An 18,066-nucleotide genomic window follows, 5' to 3' on the forward strand; every position below is an offset into this window, starting at 1 on the left:
CCATTATCTGTGAGCTGCCTGGTGCCAATCTAGCTGCAGCCTCTATCAGATGGAGTTGACAGTGGCTGACTGTCTGCTCTGTGTTAGCCTCAATAAGGAACATTACCAAAGGGCCAGGAGGGGGGAAATCACTTGAGGCCCCTTAGTTGAGTAGGAGATCACACACTGTCACTGGAAAATCCCACTGGTAGCTTAGAAGAAATTTTAAGTTCAGGGGAGAGGTAGAAAACAGTGTCAATAGACTCAAATGGAATGACAGAGGTGAATGTGTTTCCTCCTGCAGATCTTGTTGCTATTATGAGTCCAGCCACTGTAGACACCAAGCATACAGAAGTTCTCCCTTACGTGGAAGATCGCGGTCCAGATCACCGTGCAGTCGTAGACCCAGGTAGTGCCTTTGGCCTGCATCTGGTTTGCTTTGCAGCTGTTCCTCAGGAGCTAATTTTAGAATCACAGAATCATTAAGGCTGGAAAACACCTCTGGGATCATTGAGTCCAGCCTTTGGCTAAACACCACCATGTCAACTAAACCATAACACGTCCACTCGTTTCTTGAACGCTTGCCAGGATGGTGACTCTCCCACTTCCTTGGGCAGCCCATTCCACTGCCTGATCACCTTTCCAGTGAAGAAATTGTTCCTGGTATCCAAACTGAACCTCCTCTGGTAGAGTTTGAGGCCATTTCCTCTTGTCCTGTCTTCAATTGCCTGGGATAATGAAGCATTCCAGAAGTTGTATTTCTAATTTTACATTTACAAATGCAGGTTCTTGATTTAATGACTAAGTTATGTTTCCTAGATATGACAGCTATGAGGAATATCAGCATGAAAAGCTGAAGAGGGAAGAATACCGCAAAGAGTATGAAAAACGGGAATCTGAAAGGGCCAAGCAAAGGGAGAGACAGAGGCAGAAAGCAATTGTAAGCACTGTGAAGATAACTTTCATATTGAAATAGATCTCTGTTTCTTTTCATAACACTAGAATTCAGACTTTATTTTCTTTCTTTTTTATAAAAACACAAAAATTTTCATATGTGTATTTCTTAGTATTTCTCATTTCAAGCAAATATGTGTTTTCATAATAATTTCTGTTTTGGTGTCACACTGCTAATTTTTTCAGATTCTATAAATTGCAACTCTCCAACTTCCTCACAATGAACAGATACAGAGAACTTACTAGAAAAAGGGGTCATCCCAGACTAGTAGAAGAGAACTAGCCTGTTTCTTACACAGATCTATCAGTGAACCAGCCTTTTATACTGTATTTCACCTACCAGACATACACAATATAAGGAGTCAGCTGATACACCAATTGCTGAACTCTCAGAGTGGCTGTAATTGTCTATACAGAGGATGCAGACAACAGAACTCAAAACTGGGATCCAAAGACATGACTTGAATTACAATTCTTTCAGTGTCTGTGATTTGGTTAATTTTTAAGTTATTTTTAGCAAAATAGTTTGAAGACATGATGCAATTTAAAAACGTCACTTAACACTGGCCCTCTTGTAATGAGCATGTATTATTTAATTATTTTGTTCATCAGTGTTCTCTATAAAACAACTGAACTATCTGAGGCAAAGGAAATAACCCATGTGGGGATAAGCAACTCTCTTGGCTGTTGTAGCAGTAGGACAGAAGGAAGAATGGCTATTAAATGGACAGGTGGCTTTTGCCCCTTTTGGGTTCCCCATTGGCAAGTGCATTTTGATAAATTAAACTGGAAGCTGCTGTAAATCTGGACTCCTCTTGTAGTTGCTAAGCCCATTTGGTAGCTCACCTTAACGTTTTGATTTTCTTTGTCCTGCTCTTTCCATTCAGTTGTACCTACATGGCTGTTCTGGTTGTGCTCTGGCTCTTGCATGAACTGGTACAGGCCAGGACACTTCATCTTTGTTTCCAGGTTTTCCATTAATGCTCTGTCCAGAGGTCACCAAAATTAATAGGTCTTTTTCCCAGTTCCATTAGTGGACTTCGTAGTAAAAGGTGATTTGTCACACACTTGGCAGAGTTTCTCCTAATGCACCTACAGAACTGGGAGTGTGCAGAGATTGACAGAGACTGGCATGGTCTACAGCAATGAGAAGTTCTGGGGGTGAACAGACAACTTGATGGTCTGATTTTTGTCTCTGCTACTGTTGTTCTTAGTGAGCTTCAGCAAATCATTTCACTTTTCTCCGTGTCAGGTGCCCTATCCACAAAGTGTGGGTTATAGGTGTATTTTGTAAAGCGCAAGATTTAGAGCTGTAACATGCTCTGCTGTGCTGCTCTGAAACACAGTGAAGGCAATGGAATCATTTTGTGTGGCTTCAGGCAGGGCCACATTTAAGTCAATTGTTGCAGTTAGTTTTAAAATATCTCACTTCCTTCTGCTTAGAGATGAGCACTACCTTCCAGCAATCGTAACTTACACTGGCTGTTCTCTCTTAGAGCTACCACAAATTAGAGATTCAAGTAGACCTCTCTCATAGGTGTATCTTGCTACTTCTCAATTACTGTACCTTGCCCATATAAGTAAACATGAATCCTGCTGAGGAGGTGGAAAATCTGATTTAGTTTAAAACAAACAAATATTTGGCAAGTAGCTAATCAAGAGAAAAGGAAAAAAATGAAAGAAAAGGAACTTTAAAAGCTCCAGATATGCTGCATCATACTTCCTGCATTAAAAATTCTAGACAATTCAAAACCAAGGTTGAATTTATTTTCTTTCTAAAGTGAGCATTTTCATTATAATTAACTTAATTAATGGAATTATTTATTAATAAACATAAATAAATCAAAACTAAAAATAAATGTCAATAAACAGGACATGGCAAAAAATCTAAAATCCAGTCATCTGTGTGAGTTCTGCAGGAAATGTGAATTAAATCCTATTAACTCCCTTATACAAAGTCTACCAGCACTTTTACTTTAAAAATCTTGCTTTGAATTGGGCTATTTTATGCCCTGTGAAAAAAGGTAAGGATTAGGAGACAGCAGAAAAAGGGAATCTCCGATCTCATGAATTCCGTGATAAAATTTGTGTTATTTCTAGCATTCTCTGCTCTTTAGCTTACACCTTTAGGTTTATGGGGCTCTTTTGTGTTACTTTTTTCATTCTTGAGGGACTCAACTCATTTATCGTTCAGCCACAAGAATGTCCTTTCTCTCTTTCCTTGAGCTCTTTTCTACAGTCCAATAAGTTTAGATTTCTTTGCTCTCTGTATTGGGGAATTTTTTTATTTTATTTCTAGCCCATTCTCATGCTGCCAGAATTGATTTATGGCCACATACCTCTAGATACTGTTAGAAGAGTCGTCCAAAGACTGGGCAGTACTAATGCCTCAGTTACTACACAGGGCAGGTGACTTTCTCCATGAGAAGCACCATGCTAAGATCCCAAGAGTTAGTTGTAGAAAGGATGCACAGTAGAAAAGGAACAGCAGTTACGACAGAACTGAAAGTCATCAGGTGTTGTGGAAACAATATCCAAAATTAGTCTCTGTGGGACAATAGGCATGGGAAACCTAGGAAAAAGAAATGATAAAAAAATCGTATTTTAACCTATTTTAGTCTGTCAAAACCATGTGTGAAGCACTGCCCTCTGATTGTGCAGGCAGCTTCTATTTTGGCAGATGTGAAGACATAGTGACAGAATGCTGAGGAGGCTTGTTTTAGAAGCCTGTGCTCAGGCATGGGCACGTTTTAAAGCCCCTTCAGTCTTGCACACCCCACCTTTGCTGTACAAGATACAGAGCTAGAAGCTTGGGATTTGTATTTTCCTGTGTAGATTCCTGAACTCCTATCTATACTTACAGCTGTATAGAGGTGATTTGACTTCAAAAGGTACTGTGATATTTGTCTCGTCTTCCATTTCTTCTTTTTCCCTCTCCAATTACTGGAGATTCAGTGCCTTTTTTGTGGATTGAGGTCTTAATTTTGAGCAGGCATACTTGAAAAATACAGGTTGAGCCTACAAGGTACTTAGAGAGTAAAAAAAAAATTTTGTCATTCATTCATTCATTCATTCATTCATTCATTCATTCATTTATACTTTTGATTGTGTTTCCTTTCTGAACTGACCAAATATTAGCATAGTTTAGTTCGATCTTGATTTGTTTTATTTCACTGGGTCATGATTTTTTTTTAGAATGGATCCTCATTGAACATAAGAATGGTCTGCCACCAAGACCTTAACCATGTAAGCCAGATCATAGTGGGGACACATGGACTATGAACCTTAGAGGACAGGAGAGTCTACTTAGTGCTTTGTAGAAACTGGGATCCAACCCCCAACCAAGGCAGATCACAGTGATTTGCCTAGAGATCTGAGGACCCTTTTTATTTCTGATACACTCCAGAAAATTTCTGAGCTGTGTGGGCTTTTACTCCAGCAGTTCATTAGACCATGTGGCAAATACTTTTCAAAGCATAGCACCAGAAATAGCACATTCCAGTTCTGGAGTCACTAGTTGGTGATTTCCTCATTGATACGGTTCACCAGAGCTGGAGGTTAAGCTGTCTGATGAGCAGCTTCTTGTTGTGGCTGTCTGCTACTCTGCCACTCTGGCCATGATACTGACTTACAGTCACATCCTTCATGAAGCTCATTTACTGTGTGCACTGGCTACTGCCAAGAGGTAATACAAAATCAGGTTATACTCGAGTAGAAAATTACAATTAACATTACTACTTTTCATTTCTAAATGCTGACAGCCTCTATCTATGATACAAGTATCAAGAGTCCCGGTCCCAGAGAGCTTACAGACATAAGAAGATAAATGCGCTGTGAGGCCACTGCAGTGGAGAGAAACACATGGTTTCAAAGAAAATAAATTGCTCTAAAACAGGAAGGCAGGAGAAAGGTGGTTTCATAAATGAGTGCTTGCCTTCTCTAAAGTCTAAAACCAAAGTCAGCCTATAATGGAGCTCATTTCCAGTTATGAAGGATTCAATGTATGTTGTATATTTAGTTCGGATTTTTTTTGTTGTTGCTCATCTTGATAGCCTAGATACCAGGTACTCTAATTTTGCTGTATATGTTTCCAAAAATGTATCAAATGAATTACCTAAATTTTGAATTTTACTGGTCCATCGTTATTTTTGTAGCAGTCACCATGGAGTGTCTGAACTGTTCAGCCCTTGCTTACCCACACAGCAGCATGTGATAATAATCTTGGTTTTTTTCTTTTTCCAAGTTCCTGTGATTTTTACTTTTGCCATTCATACTTACTCACAGGCCATACTAATTTTTCTTTACTCAGTCTAAAGAATTGTTTTCTTATTACTATTACACCAGAAGCTTAAGCTTTAATTGCTTTTTTACACCCATAGCATTTCTATTTTTACAACTCTGTCCAACCAATCCCATTGCATTTTCAAAATGGTATTTGGCCTTCAGCTCTAATGATAAAAGTCTTCTTGGCTTTCTACTGGAAGAGAAGTCATTTGGCACAGAAGGCAACACAGGCATGGGGTGTGCACCCAGCCAGCCACCTGTGCTGGAGTGAGCAGCAAAACCTTTACAAGCCCATAGCAGAACCCAGCTTTAAAATCCTCCTGGATTTCTTGTCTCAGCTTCACATAAAGCATTACCTGGCTCTTGGAGAACTAGGTATGCACCACAGATGTGCAGGCAAAAAGTGGTAGGGAAAATGGGAACAGCAGCACTGTGTGGTGTTACCTCTGGAGTGGCTGCCTTCAGTTCCCATGGGCCCCGCTTAGCAGCACCACAGGCAGGCAAAGCAAACAACTATTGGGGAAAAAAGCAAAAGAACCCAAGTGAAAACTAATACATCTAATGGTCTGTGTTTAGTTCCATGTGAAATAAAGACTTAGGAATAGGGAATCACAAAGAAAATAAAGTTTTGGAGGAAACCTTTGCAAGATAAAAGGATCCTTAGCATCAGTCAGTGTTTTGGAGGATGAGTGGTCCCTTTATTGACCCTTAGAGGTGTAAGGTATATTCAGGTCTTGTTTTTTCATATTTTGGTGTTGTAATGCTTTAGTATTTTCATTTGAGACTTAAAATACTGCATGTCAGTCTGAGATTTTCTGCCACATCTTCCTATTCAAATGTTTTTACTGCAAAGAAGAATGAGCAAGATTATGAAAGAAGACAGACATGTTAGGCTTGACGGAGTTGACTGGACTATTCTTTTTCTCTTTTTACCTGGCAGAGCAATGAGCCACACTTCAGGCTTATGATGCAAAATAAATCATGTGCACTTTTGGGAGGGAAATATGAACAAGTACCTTCTGGAGTTTCCTGCATATATGCCCATATAAATTGAAAACAGAAGCTTTTCTCTGCCTTTCTCTGGGTTTCCAAGTCATCTATCATATATCCTCTAACAAGTGCAGTAAACATCTTACTTAATATGCACATACAGACTTACACATGTAACTTATTATCAAAAAAAGGTCTTTAACATTTGGAGGTGTGTTGTAATCTTGTTAGGCTTCTATAGCTCTTATTATTAATGGGAATGAAAGGAAGGCATCTCTGTGAATATTAATACATTCTTTCATAGTTGCTTTAAATAAGCCGAAGTTAACCAAGGCAAAGACAATGCTGTGTGAATCCTGTGTTCTCCTGTATGTTATTCCATCACGGCACTCTGCTTAAAAAAATACTTGAACCCCTCTCCTCACATGTGCACACTGGAGGACATATGGTGCATTTCAGCATTAAATTTGAATTTCCTTAATTTTGCAGGTTCAACTTATTCCCTTAACGGTACTTGAACAGGCTTTTTTTTTAATTATTCAGTTTTGGTTTATTACAGTTGACTTAAAGGGATATTAGAGATATAAAGGTTATTAGAGGGATAGAAGAAGAAAAAATTGCACAGGCATGCAGACAGACTTATGGAAGAGTGTGCACTAGATATTTCCATCACACTGTAATACAACAATCTCCATGTCAGTGAGTGAAACATTATGTTTTTTTCAGTTGAGATGTATTATCTCAGCTGAAGTATATTAGACAGTCTGGTATGTTTATGTTCTGCTCCATCTGGTCAGTCATTTAGGTTCAATAGCAAGTATCAATGGAATTGTTTCTTATCAAGTGTTTCAGTGCGGTTAAATCCTTGTTTTGGTAAAACAGTCTGAAAAAGTAATTACTGTGCATACGCAGATTTTCCTGGTTTTGAAGTTTACAGCACCCAACCATAGTGAAGGTAAGCAGAATTAGAATGGGGAAAGTGGAAGAAATGCAGATTTCTGTAGCTTGCACTCTACAGTCTCTGGTTCACAGAAGCCCTACTGAAACTCCTCTGTCAAGGTCAGGGCTGTGGACTGGGAAACAGTAGAGACAGAGGTAAAAAACAGCAGCTGTCTGTGCCCTAAATGTATGGCTACCCATGAGCACAAGTCCTTTTAGCCATCCTGGCTTCTCCAAACGGCACTGCTATGGCAGAGAACAAGGGCAGCTTTTGGACCCTGCATTTTGGAACATTTTAAAATGGATCTGCCTGTCCCAGCGTGGTTACAGAGGACTACCAAGGCACTCACCATGGTTCCTTACATAATCAAAAGCAGCAGTAGTTTCAAGTATCTAAATGAGATCCTTACCTGATCCCACTGATTAAGGAGAGCTTATACATACTTCGGTACAGCAACCAAGGACTCCACTGGGCTGACCAGGGAGCCATAAAGAGCACAGGTAATTCTTGTGCTATTCCTTAGTGGGTAGGGTTTTGGGATAGGAATGTTCGATTCTTGTATCTCTGTTTTCTGCAGCTTTGAACTTTCATTCCTCAGGAGCTTAGATTAACTGGATCTGAGCCCCTGAGATTTGTGAGGTCAGGAAAAGAGTCAGTGAAAGTAGTTTACTGAAAGTGCTAGTAAGAAGGAGTTTCTGTTGGGAGACAGATATTTTAGTGTTGGCTTACTGCTGCAGGAATTGTTTATTTTATTTTGCATTAAATAGTTCCTGAGAGCAAAGTGCTCTCCTGGGAGCAGGAAGACAAGATTTTCAGCACCCCTAACTAAGAGTTCTGATGGTCTCTTTATCTCAAATGAATATTCAAAACAAGTAAAGAAAGTGACATCAATATAATTTCTGGTTTTACATGTGTTTTGGTCTGATCTCAATTGTATTGTCCATGCTCCAAGAATGACTAGTGCTTTATGCCTCTGTGGGGACTCATGGAAAAGATACATTTCATGCTATATCTGAATTGTAACACTATAAACTACCTGTCTCTTCAGGCTAGAATGTTTCTGAGCAGGAATGCAAGTCTATATTTAGGTCCCTAGTGCCTCTTGCACTGCACAGTCGAGGTGCCATTAGCCTTTAGGCACCTCCAGGTTACGATAGTCATGAATTCTCAGCAGTCAGTGTAGCTCCTTCGGCATTCAGCACCTAAATTCTGCACAAGTCTCAGGTGCCAAAGTTGATGGTTTAAACTGACATTGCACCACTGACTGACAGATTCACACCAGCTGAGAATGTGGTGGTGGTTCGATTTATGGGACTACTGTGTGGGTGTGTAAGGGATGAGCTGTAGGGCCAGTAGTGCCAGGCCAGAGGCAATCGGAGGCAGGAAGGCTGAGCACCCAAGCCATGTATAGCTTGTGCTTCTTTGCCCTGATTACCTTAAGGTCAGTGTTCTAAAGATCTCCTTTTTCCATTTTCTTTTCTTGCAGCTCACTAAATGGCTCTACCCTTAGAAAAGTGTTTATCCTAAAATTCATGAAGTGACTCTTCAAGGGTTTCCCAGTCCTTCCCTCATTCTGCTCAGCATTTGTACTAAGGAAAGAATAATACGACCATGACTTGTTACAAAAGTACCTGATGCTTTATTCCAAGTGTTGAAAGAACATGCAGAAGATACCCTAGCCTAGGAACTTCAGTCAGATGGTTTTTGTTCTGAATAAACCAAAAGGCAGTGGTGACTGCGGGATATATTTTACTTCCTGTCATTGCCCCAGAAATATTTGTTTTAATAAAAGACATCTTTTGGACCTAGTCCTGGTTTCTGCTGGCATAGAGTTAATTTTCTTCATAGTAGCTGGTACAGGACAGTGTTTTGGCTTTAGTATAAGCATAACGTTGATAAGAAACTGATGTTTTAATTGTTGTTAAGTAGTGCTTACTCTAATTGGAGGACTTTCCAGTTTCCCATGCTCTGCCAGGGAGCAGGTGCACAAGATGCATGGAGGGAGCATGGCCAGGACAGCTGACCTGAGCTGGCCAAAGGGATATTCCATGGCATATGGCATCATGCCCAGTAAATAAACCAGAGGGAGTTGGCTGGGAGAGGCAGATCGCTGCTTGGGGACAGGCTGGGTGTCAGTCAGTGGGTGCTGAGCAATTGTAGTGTGCAGCACTTGTTTCTCTTGGGTTTTATTCCTCTCTCTCCCCTTTTCATTAGAATTACTATCATTATAATTATTACTATTATTACATCTTACTTTGTTTCAGTTATTAAGCTGATGTTAACACAGGCGTTTTACCTTTTTCTGCTTTTCCTCCCCATCCCACAGGGGAGCAGGGAATGAGCTAGGGGCTGCGTGGTACTTAGTTGTTGGCTGGGTTTAAAGTATGACAACCTTAAACAGTTTTCCCTCTATTTTAAGGTATGGATTATGGTGGAACATGATTGCAGGATGAGTCAGCTCTTGAGTCATATGAGCTTATAATGTTATGCTTGTAATGTTTTGTTATGTCTGTGGTACTCTTATGCAATTATTGTGTTACTTTATGCTACTCTGCAACTAAGATGAGTTTTGATCAGTATTGTATACATGGCAAGAGAAAGGGAGCTCCTAGTTTGGAAGAGTTTGCAGTCCTGGAGGGGAAGTGGTAGAAAGGGTGACAGGGAAGAAGGTGCAGTAGGATACAAAGGGAAGCATCTGTCAGTGTACAGCAGAACAATAACAGCAATCCGTGTACCCTTCCAGAAGCACACCACCTGACAAATGTGGTGTCATTTAAATACCTTAGATGCTTTCCAGGAGAGAACTATTTCATGTACTTGCAAGATGCAGTAGGTCTTCCACAAGAGATTGTTCCTATAATTATGCATCCTCTGCACATCTGTGTGTGTATTTGCATGCATGTATGTATAGGTTCATCTCTATTACACATTTGTTAAAAATACGCCTTCCCGGTTGCTCTTTATCAACAGGAAGAACGCCGTGTGATTTATCTGGGTAAAATCAGACCTGACACAACCCGAACAGAACTGAGGGATCGGTTTGAAGTTTTTGGTGAAATTGAGGAGTGCACAGTAAATTTGCGGGATGATGGGTAGGAACTTTTGAGATTATTTCTTGTTTGAGATCTGCCATATGTAAAAAATTATGGGAGTGAGATTACTGGTATGAGAGTACCAGTATAAGTCCTGTGACAGATGACATGCTGAGTTCAAAACCTTACTTATTTTCTTTCATCCTTATTTATTAATCTTGCTAGTTGAGATTTCCCTGTCCCAGAAATAAGTATTTAGCTGCATGACAGGACAATCATGCTGATAAATGGATGCAGTACTTCTGGCATTTCCAATGCTGGGTCTCCAGCAAGTCTTGCTTTCAGGAAGGGGTTACACTAATGTGTGTTAACTCTTTTCAGCTTTTGTTCACAACTGTTTTTCAATGACAGAGACAGCTATGGTTTCATCACCTACCGCTATACTTGTGACGCCTTCGCTGCTCTTGAAAATGGATACACTTTACGCAGGTCAAATGAACCTGATTTCGAGCTGTACTTCTGTGGACGCAAGCAGTTTTGCAAGTCTAACTATGCAGACCTAGGTAGGTATTTTGCTCTATGTGAATTAAAGTACATAACTGGAATCTTGTAACTCATGAGAATTTAGGGTTTGCTTCTTTTTTGCTTACTGCTGATACAATTTAAATTATTGGAGGGGTGTTGAAGAAAGTAGTTTTCACTTGCTGTAAGACATCTGTAAGAAATCTGTAAGAAATGCCGTAAGAGTCTAGTAATGTGAGCTGGCTTCTTTCAAATACTCCAAACTATGAATATTCTTTTAAAGCCCATTTCCATCATTATGAAAAATAAGTGCTCAATATATTCAATAATACATTTCTAAGTTGAAAAGATAGCACCACAGAAACTTCCCACATGCTTTACTATTTATTGCTATAACTGTTTGATTCCAATACCTCATTTATGTATATGAGCAGCAGTAAACAGAGGACAGAGTAGATTGGTCAACCCAAAAACTTCATGATGATTCTCACTTCATCATGAGTTCTATTGTAGATGGGCAGAATTTGCCAGGGGCACTCCTTAAACATGAATCATAGTAGCTCAAGTTTGAAAGGTAGAAGAGCTTGTGGCCAAATCTGACCCTTAGTGTGGCAAAAGCCACTGACCTCAACTGGTGATTCTAAAATTGTGCATAAGCACCTATGTATGAAGGTGACTCCTTGCAGGGCCTTCCAGTCATGATATAAGAGGTTCCAGCCTGTCGAGAGCTTAGCAAATCTCTTGGTGTTTACAATGATGTGGGGCTTTATGCACACCAGTCTCCAGCCCCCAGTATGCTGTGATAACTCCAGTCCCAAGTGTGCATGCTGACTGTGACAACACATCTGGGTCTGTGTGAGTCTTGCCTGGGCAAAATGTATGGTTCTGTCCTATGCTCCGAATCAAGGTCTGGTGCTTCCCCTTGCAAGGGTTTTTGGAGATGTTCAAAGTCCTACAGCAGGAATATTGATGTTAAGTATATGCATAAAGAAACTATGCAGACTACCAAAACAACCTGTGTAATATTACAATATATTATAAACTCACCTCTTATTTAATTACCTTTTAAAATGTAAAGTATTCATTAAATGTTAAACCTTTCCTAATACCTGTATAAATAGACTAAAGGCATGGGATGTACTCTTTTCTGAATAACACAGCAAGGCACATTTTGCTGTTGAATCTATACTAATCAGATATTGTGGATTTTTTTATGAATAAATGACCACAGTCATTAAAATCTCTCATAACCCTGTAACACAGTGCTAATGAAATCTTGTATGTGCTGCCCTCGGCTTTGTACAATGCAGGAAGTGAATACAGATATATTTTTTCTAACCAATTGATGTCTTTTCAAAATAAATTATAAAGATGATACGCATTGTTCACAATGAATATGCTATAATTCACTTCAGTGGCTAAACAGATAATGTAAAGCTAAGAAAAGGCAATTGACTGCTGAAGAGATATAGGGTTGATGTAGAAAATATGAAAGGTAGCAAGGCATTTGTCGAAATGTAGGCTGATAAAAACAGTAAAACCAGATTGAAGTCTTGCCTTGATTTGACTTATCTTCAGCAATGGAAGCCAAGGTCATCTCTGTATCTCAGAAAATCTGGGGTTTAAAATAAGTTGTCTGAAGGGAACCCTCTTGAACATTATTCATCACTGGGAGTATTCCCTGTCAGCTCTCTCCATTGTGAGCGGGATTCCCAGAGTATCTGTGAGCAGACTGTTTTCACTTTGTCCTGCTGACAGCTTGAGCTTCTGTACTTCAGACTGCATTCCCTGTATTTTGCAGAGTATCTGATAGAGCAACATAAGGAAATGGCAGGATGAACTTTAAAATTCATGAGCTGGTACTAGGACAGAGAGAATTAATCAGCTTTGGGCTGAGCACAGAAGAAAGAAAACACTCGAAAATAGTAGTCAGAAGTTTAACACCTCTCCTCTGTGAGAAGATATTGTCTTAACAGAACTTGTAATGAACATTTAATGCAGAATGTGTCTTATAGTGGTAGATGGGGAGTTCTGATTAATTCAACACAAGAAATGGCAAGAAAAGGGCACTCTCATAAACGAGCTGTGACACAGGAACTGGTGAGAGTCGGTGTTACACAGGGTTGACTCCAAAAGGAAATTCAGTGCTTGCAGCCATGTCAATAATTGTACTGGAGCTGTGTGGCCACAAACATACAATCCCTCCTCTGTGCTGGGAACAGACTGACGTCCGTGTCTGAGCAGCTGATAAAGCTGAAGCAGGTATCCCAGGCCACAGGAGCTGGGCTCTTCTTGCTGCTGTGGCTCATCACATGTGATGCAGAAAGCTGAGGAGCCCACCTGAAGACTGCTCATACAGCCATGCAGAGGCCCTGCCCAGAATTGCTCACACTCCAAACAAGAAGCAAAACAAGAAATTCTGGCAGGTGTAGAGACTTCCACAAGACCCCAGAGTAAGGCAGGCAGAAGCAGCTGTGTCCTCTGTGCACTGCTCACAGGCTGCCCTGGCTATCTTCAGAACGTTTCTCAGGAGAATTGTCTTGGATATTGCATGTTGTGAAACAGCAGTTGCAAGGCAAGGGTGGAGTTTTGGTTAAGGCATCTGTCAACATTATCTGGACTGCTTGGAGACCTTTGAGTGTCTCGGTGCTCAAGTCCTTGAGGAAACTGTTTTGAGTTAACCTGCTCTAGATGTACATGCAATTAGTGGTTCTTCCCCACTTCTGATGATGTGTAGTGCTTTTGTTAAGTGCTGCTTCTTACCAGGAATGCCTAAAGCTTCTGTGATGATCATTGCTATGCTTTTATCGTCCCATAAAGTTGTGGTTGGAAGGTGGATTTTTTCTTCAGTGCCTTGTTTGTACTGATGTACAGAGAAAATAAGTAGTTCTTGCCTCTTACTTAACCTTGCATCCTTTGGGTTTCAGATTCAAACTCAGATGATTTTGATCCTGCTTCCACTAAAAGCAAGTATGACTCCATGGATTTTGATAGTTTACTTAAAGAGGCACAGCGGAGCCTGCGTAGGTAACAAGCATGTCATCTGAGGAAAACAAAGGGATGGCGAATACCTCACGGACATCATGTCCTTCAATAATGGACAACTAAAAAGTCGTACTTAGGAATTTCTCCTACTTTACACTCTCTGTTCAAAACCATGGTTTACATGAACACAGCTGCTCGAGGAGTGGAAGGGCAGGATGCTGTCCAGTAAGCACACGCATGTCCATGGGTGTCAGCTTCGCTTTCGCGGGTGAGCGGTGGCGGGGGAGCCGGGCATTCCTTGCGAGTTCAGTGCAAATCACGAGACATGGCAGCAGTTCCACAGAGATACACGTACACCGATGAACTGCAAAATCTGTACATATTGCATTTTAACAAAAAAGAACAAAAACAAACAGAAAAAAAACCCCAGTGTGAGAACTGCGGCTGCTGATGTCTGGGGATCAGACACTGCATTTTTTTTTTTTTTGTAAAGAAGCTTCTTCTCACAACACAGTGATAATATGACAATCCAGAAGAAACCACAGGTCCCAGAAGCCTGCAATCTGTCTTAGCTTTGTTTTAAGATTGTTCTTTTTTTGGTTGGTTTGTTTTTTGGGTTTTTTGTGGGGTTTTTTTTGCAGAAAAGAAAATCAAAAGGCTCAAGCTTCCCTAACATTTTGAAGTTTCATCTTTTAATTCTGACACCCATGTAAATGTCTACAACATTGATCTTCCACAGAAAAATTTTCAAAGCCTTGTTAATGGTCAAATGTGCAGCTTGTTCAGCGATTTATTCTAATGAGCGGACGTGGTGTTACATTATTAATGAGAGTTGGATATAACTATCTGGGTGTGTGCACAGGTAGTTTATTTGCTACATTCTCTAAAGTAGTTGAGTATTTACAAATGTTAAATGGAGTATTTTTATTTATGTACATACTGTATGACGATGTTCTTTTTTGTTACAGCTATGCACTGTAAATGCAGCCTTCTTTTCAAAAACTGCTGAATTTTTCTTAATCAAGAATACTCAAATGTAATTATATGAGGTGAAACAATTATTGTACACTAACATATGTAGAAAGCTGAACTTACGCTTATATATATTTGATTGTAAAAAAAAAGAGAAAAGCGTGTGGGTGAGGGTGTGAGTGTGCATATGTGTGCGTGTGTGTCTGAGTGCAAAAATGCATTATACACATCCATCCCTCCTTTGGTGAGCTTATATAAGAATTTTGTCAAGAATTATCCTAGCCCAAAAGATATTAACCACCTTCTGCAGTATTTTTCCACATTTTTCTCATTGCTTGATTTTCTTTTGCAGTTTTATACACTGAATTTGTTAGGGGAATGAAATTTTCTCATCTAAATTTTTCTAGAAAATATCATAATTTTATGTAAAGTCTCTCAAATGGGTAATCATTAAGAAATGTTTTTATTTTATGTATCAACAGTAGTTTTGGAACTAGAGGTCAAAAATCTTTTTAAAATGCTATTTTGTTTTAATTTTTGTGATTTTAATTTGATAAAAATATGCTGAGGTACTAAGTACAGTATGATTTTTACAGTAATTCTGTGTCTAAACACTGTTCTTGAAGCCAGTAATCTTTTCATTGGCAGAGTTTAATGATGGTATTTATCTATATTTTTTACAGTTATGCATCCTGTATAAATACCAATCCTTCATTCCTTTGTTTACTAAAGAGACATATTTATCAGTTATAATTATCCTATTTATTATAAATTATGAGATGACTAAAAGAATAAAAAGGCCAGTGGAAGTTTTATACCTACGATGCATGATGGTTGTCAGTTTGGAGTAAGCAAGTGCTTTGTTCGGAAATTCTGCTTTTGCAGAAGCAGTGGGTTGGTTTTGGGTTTTTTCCTTTTTTTTTTTACTATGCACTAGCATGGCCTCAGATGTGCACATAACATTGTTGCTGATGACATTGCTTCTGTTAAATTAAATATAAATTTCAGGAAAGAAAAAAACCACAAGAGTATAAACTACTGCTATTCTGAGCATCAGAATTTCATCTGAACTCGGAGTCTCTACTGAATCAGCAAAGTTTGGAATTTGCTTGTGAATGTATAGATTTGTTATTCTACTACTCTTTGGCATTCATGATTCCTCTTAAAGGTATGGCACACCTAACTATTTAATCTACTTTCCCACTCTAAATCTTAGAAAACTGATTCTACCCCCATAGCAGTGCAGTTGATTTTGATGGCTGCATTCATTTTATCACCAGCATATTGTGTTCTGAGAGATTCCACTGTCTGTCCTGTCGGATGCTTGCTTGATTTTTTGGCTTCTTATTTCTCAGTAGATAGATAGCAATAAAACAAAAAAAAAAAAGAACTTTTCTGGAGGTTCTGTGTTACAAATGTAACATTCTTTACTCTGCATAATTCTTGTTGTTGCTCTGTAGGTTAAAAATGCAGGTATTTTAACTTTGTGTGAATGCCAAACTAAAAGTTTACAATTTTCCTTTCTGGATTTTGAGTATCTTCTGTTGTAAAGAAAAATATTAAAAGCAATAAATTATTTTTAAGAAATCAATATTTAGTATATCATATTATGTGTTCAAGGACCAGATGCATTACCTATTTTGCCTTTACATTTCTGTGATTAAATTTTAAAATGTTCTCTTTTGCCCTAGATTGCTGGCATTAATAAATTGGTGTGGGGCTTGTGTGGGGGCATTATTTATTTTTCACCAAGCAGGCATAATGATGTGAGTAAATTTTTTTTCACTGGCCTGGCAAACATTCTCATCTTGAAGATGGCTTTCCTCTGTGGATTTACAAATTACATATGAAATTAATAGAGCTAGGATTGCTGAATAAAGCTATTTGGATCCTTCATAGACACTGTAGTAGGAAATCCATCAAAATATAAACTCGGTGTTTGCTTTTCTTTTTTTCTTCCCCAAGAACATTTCAGATTAGCACATGTACCACATTGTCACCAGAGGCAAATTGCAGTGTAGCTCTGTGTGTCTTTTATATGAAGATTGTACTGTTGCATTCATGCTGTGGTAAGTACCACATCCGCAATACAGGTAACAGAACTGGTACTTAGGAACTGTGATCTTTCCAAGACCTGAGTAATTCCTACAGAATGGAAAATTATCTAAATACTAATCCAAACAGAGGGAGCCTAAAGTTGAAGAAAAATATCTATGCTAAACTACTCTGAAAAGTAGTTGGGCTGTCATCACCAAGAGCAGCACTGAGAGGAAAGTTTGTGCCTCTGGGGTAATAATACTTGGGTCAGTTAAAAAAAAACCAAACAACAAACACGGAACAACCACACCTCCTTGTCATCCCTTTAGATGTAAGCCTACAGTAGGTAATGATTATGTGTCCTTTTTAATGGCTGTAATGAGAACTTCAATCACTGTAGTATAAGATCTGATCTATAAATGACCTAGAATAGCCATGTAATAGAATGTGATGATTCTAAATTTGTACCTATGTGACAGACATTTTCAGTAATGTGAACCACTGACCTGATAGAGCTACTGTAAGATTTGTACAGTAGGTGAACATGTAAAGTTGTAGGTTGGACTATGCTGAACAGGGAAAGTGAGATACTAGTTAAGCCCAAGGTGGGCTATTTTCCACCTGCCGATTCTACATGTACTTTTGTGGTTTAATTCATTGTATGAAAATTCCTGTGATTTTTTTTCTTTTTTTTTTTAATGTGCAGTACACATCAGCCTCACTGAGAAAATAAAGGGAAACGAATGTTTCAAATCCATTTCTGTTTCTCATTTTTGTTACAAGTGACAGGTTTTTTCTCCCACAACTGGTTATGTACTGGGTTTTGTATTACTCTTTCTAGCGATTGTAATTTATTTCAGATTATAGGCCAGAGCACACCTGCATTGCTGCACTTTCGGCAGGGTACAGCATCACCAGTTTTAATACATTTAATGGTAGAAAGGTGCTATGTGCCTTTCTGCCATGAGTACCCAAGTCTGTTGAAAAGACATGCCATAAACCATGTAAGAAAACTTTTAAAAAATCCTCGGTAGAGTTTAAGAGTTGCTGGTTTGAGTTAGAAGGGGGTGGGGAACATAAGGACTTTTCTTCTGGCCACACTGAATCCCAGTTCAGGTAGTAGGGACTGAGAAGTGCAAAATGGTTGGTATCTTCCATCCTGACATGATAAACACCTGGACTAGAAGTAAGCCTGTCATGAGAGTCCTTCACCAGCCTCTGTCTCAGCAGACAGATCAGGAGGACCAGACAGGTAGGTGGCTGGACAGGTATGGCTTTCCTGACTCCTTTGTGGATTGATACAGCATGCAGCATATGAGCTTCCACACCAGCATTGCCACTGGGCAGGCAACAGGTAGGCCTGGGGATGGC

General features: G+C 39.3%; 1 protein-coding gene across 5 annotated transcripts in view; it reads left to right on the forward strand.

Moving 5' to 3' along the window:
• PPARGC1A (PPARG coactivator 1 alpha) overlaps positions 1-17,452 on the forward strand; it is a 367,478-nt gene extending 350,026 nt beyond the window's left edge. For all 5 annotated transcript variants that reach the window (XM_039551129.1, XM_019287320.3, XM_019287321.3 and 2 more), the window contains 5 exons: positions 284-388; positions 799-919; positions 10,118-10,239; positions 10,591-10,742; positions 13,629-17,452. In XM_039551129.1, coding sequence (XP_039407063.1) covers positions 284-388; positions 799-919; positions 10,118-10,239; positions 10,591-10,742; positions 13,629-13,732 — 604 coding nt within the window. In that variant the 3' untranslated portion in view covers positions 13,733-17,452. The remainder of the gene's footprint in view (positions 1-283; positions 389-798; positions 920-10,117; positions 10,240-10,590; positions 10,743-13,628) is intronic.
• Positions 17,453-18,066: the final 614 nt, after the last annotated feature.

Source organism: Corvus cornix, chromosome 4, assembly GCF_000738735.6.
Source record: "Corvus cornix cornix isolate S_Up_H32 chromosome 4, ASM73873v5, whole genome shotgun sequence".
Classification (NCBI taxonomy): Eukaryota; Metazoa; Chordata; class Aves; order Passeriformes; family Corvidae; genus Corvus; species Corvus cornix.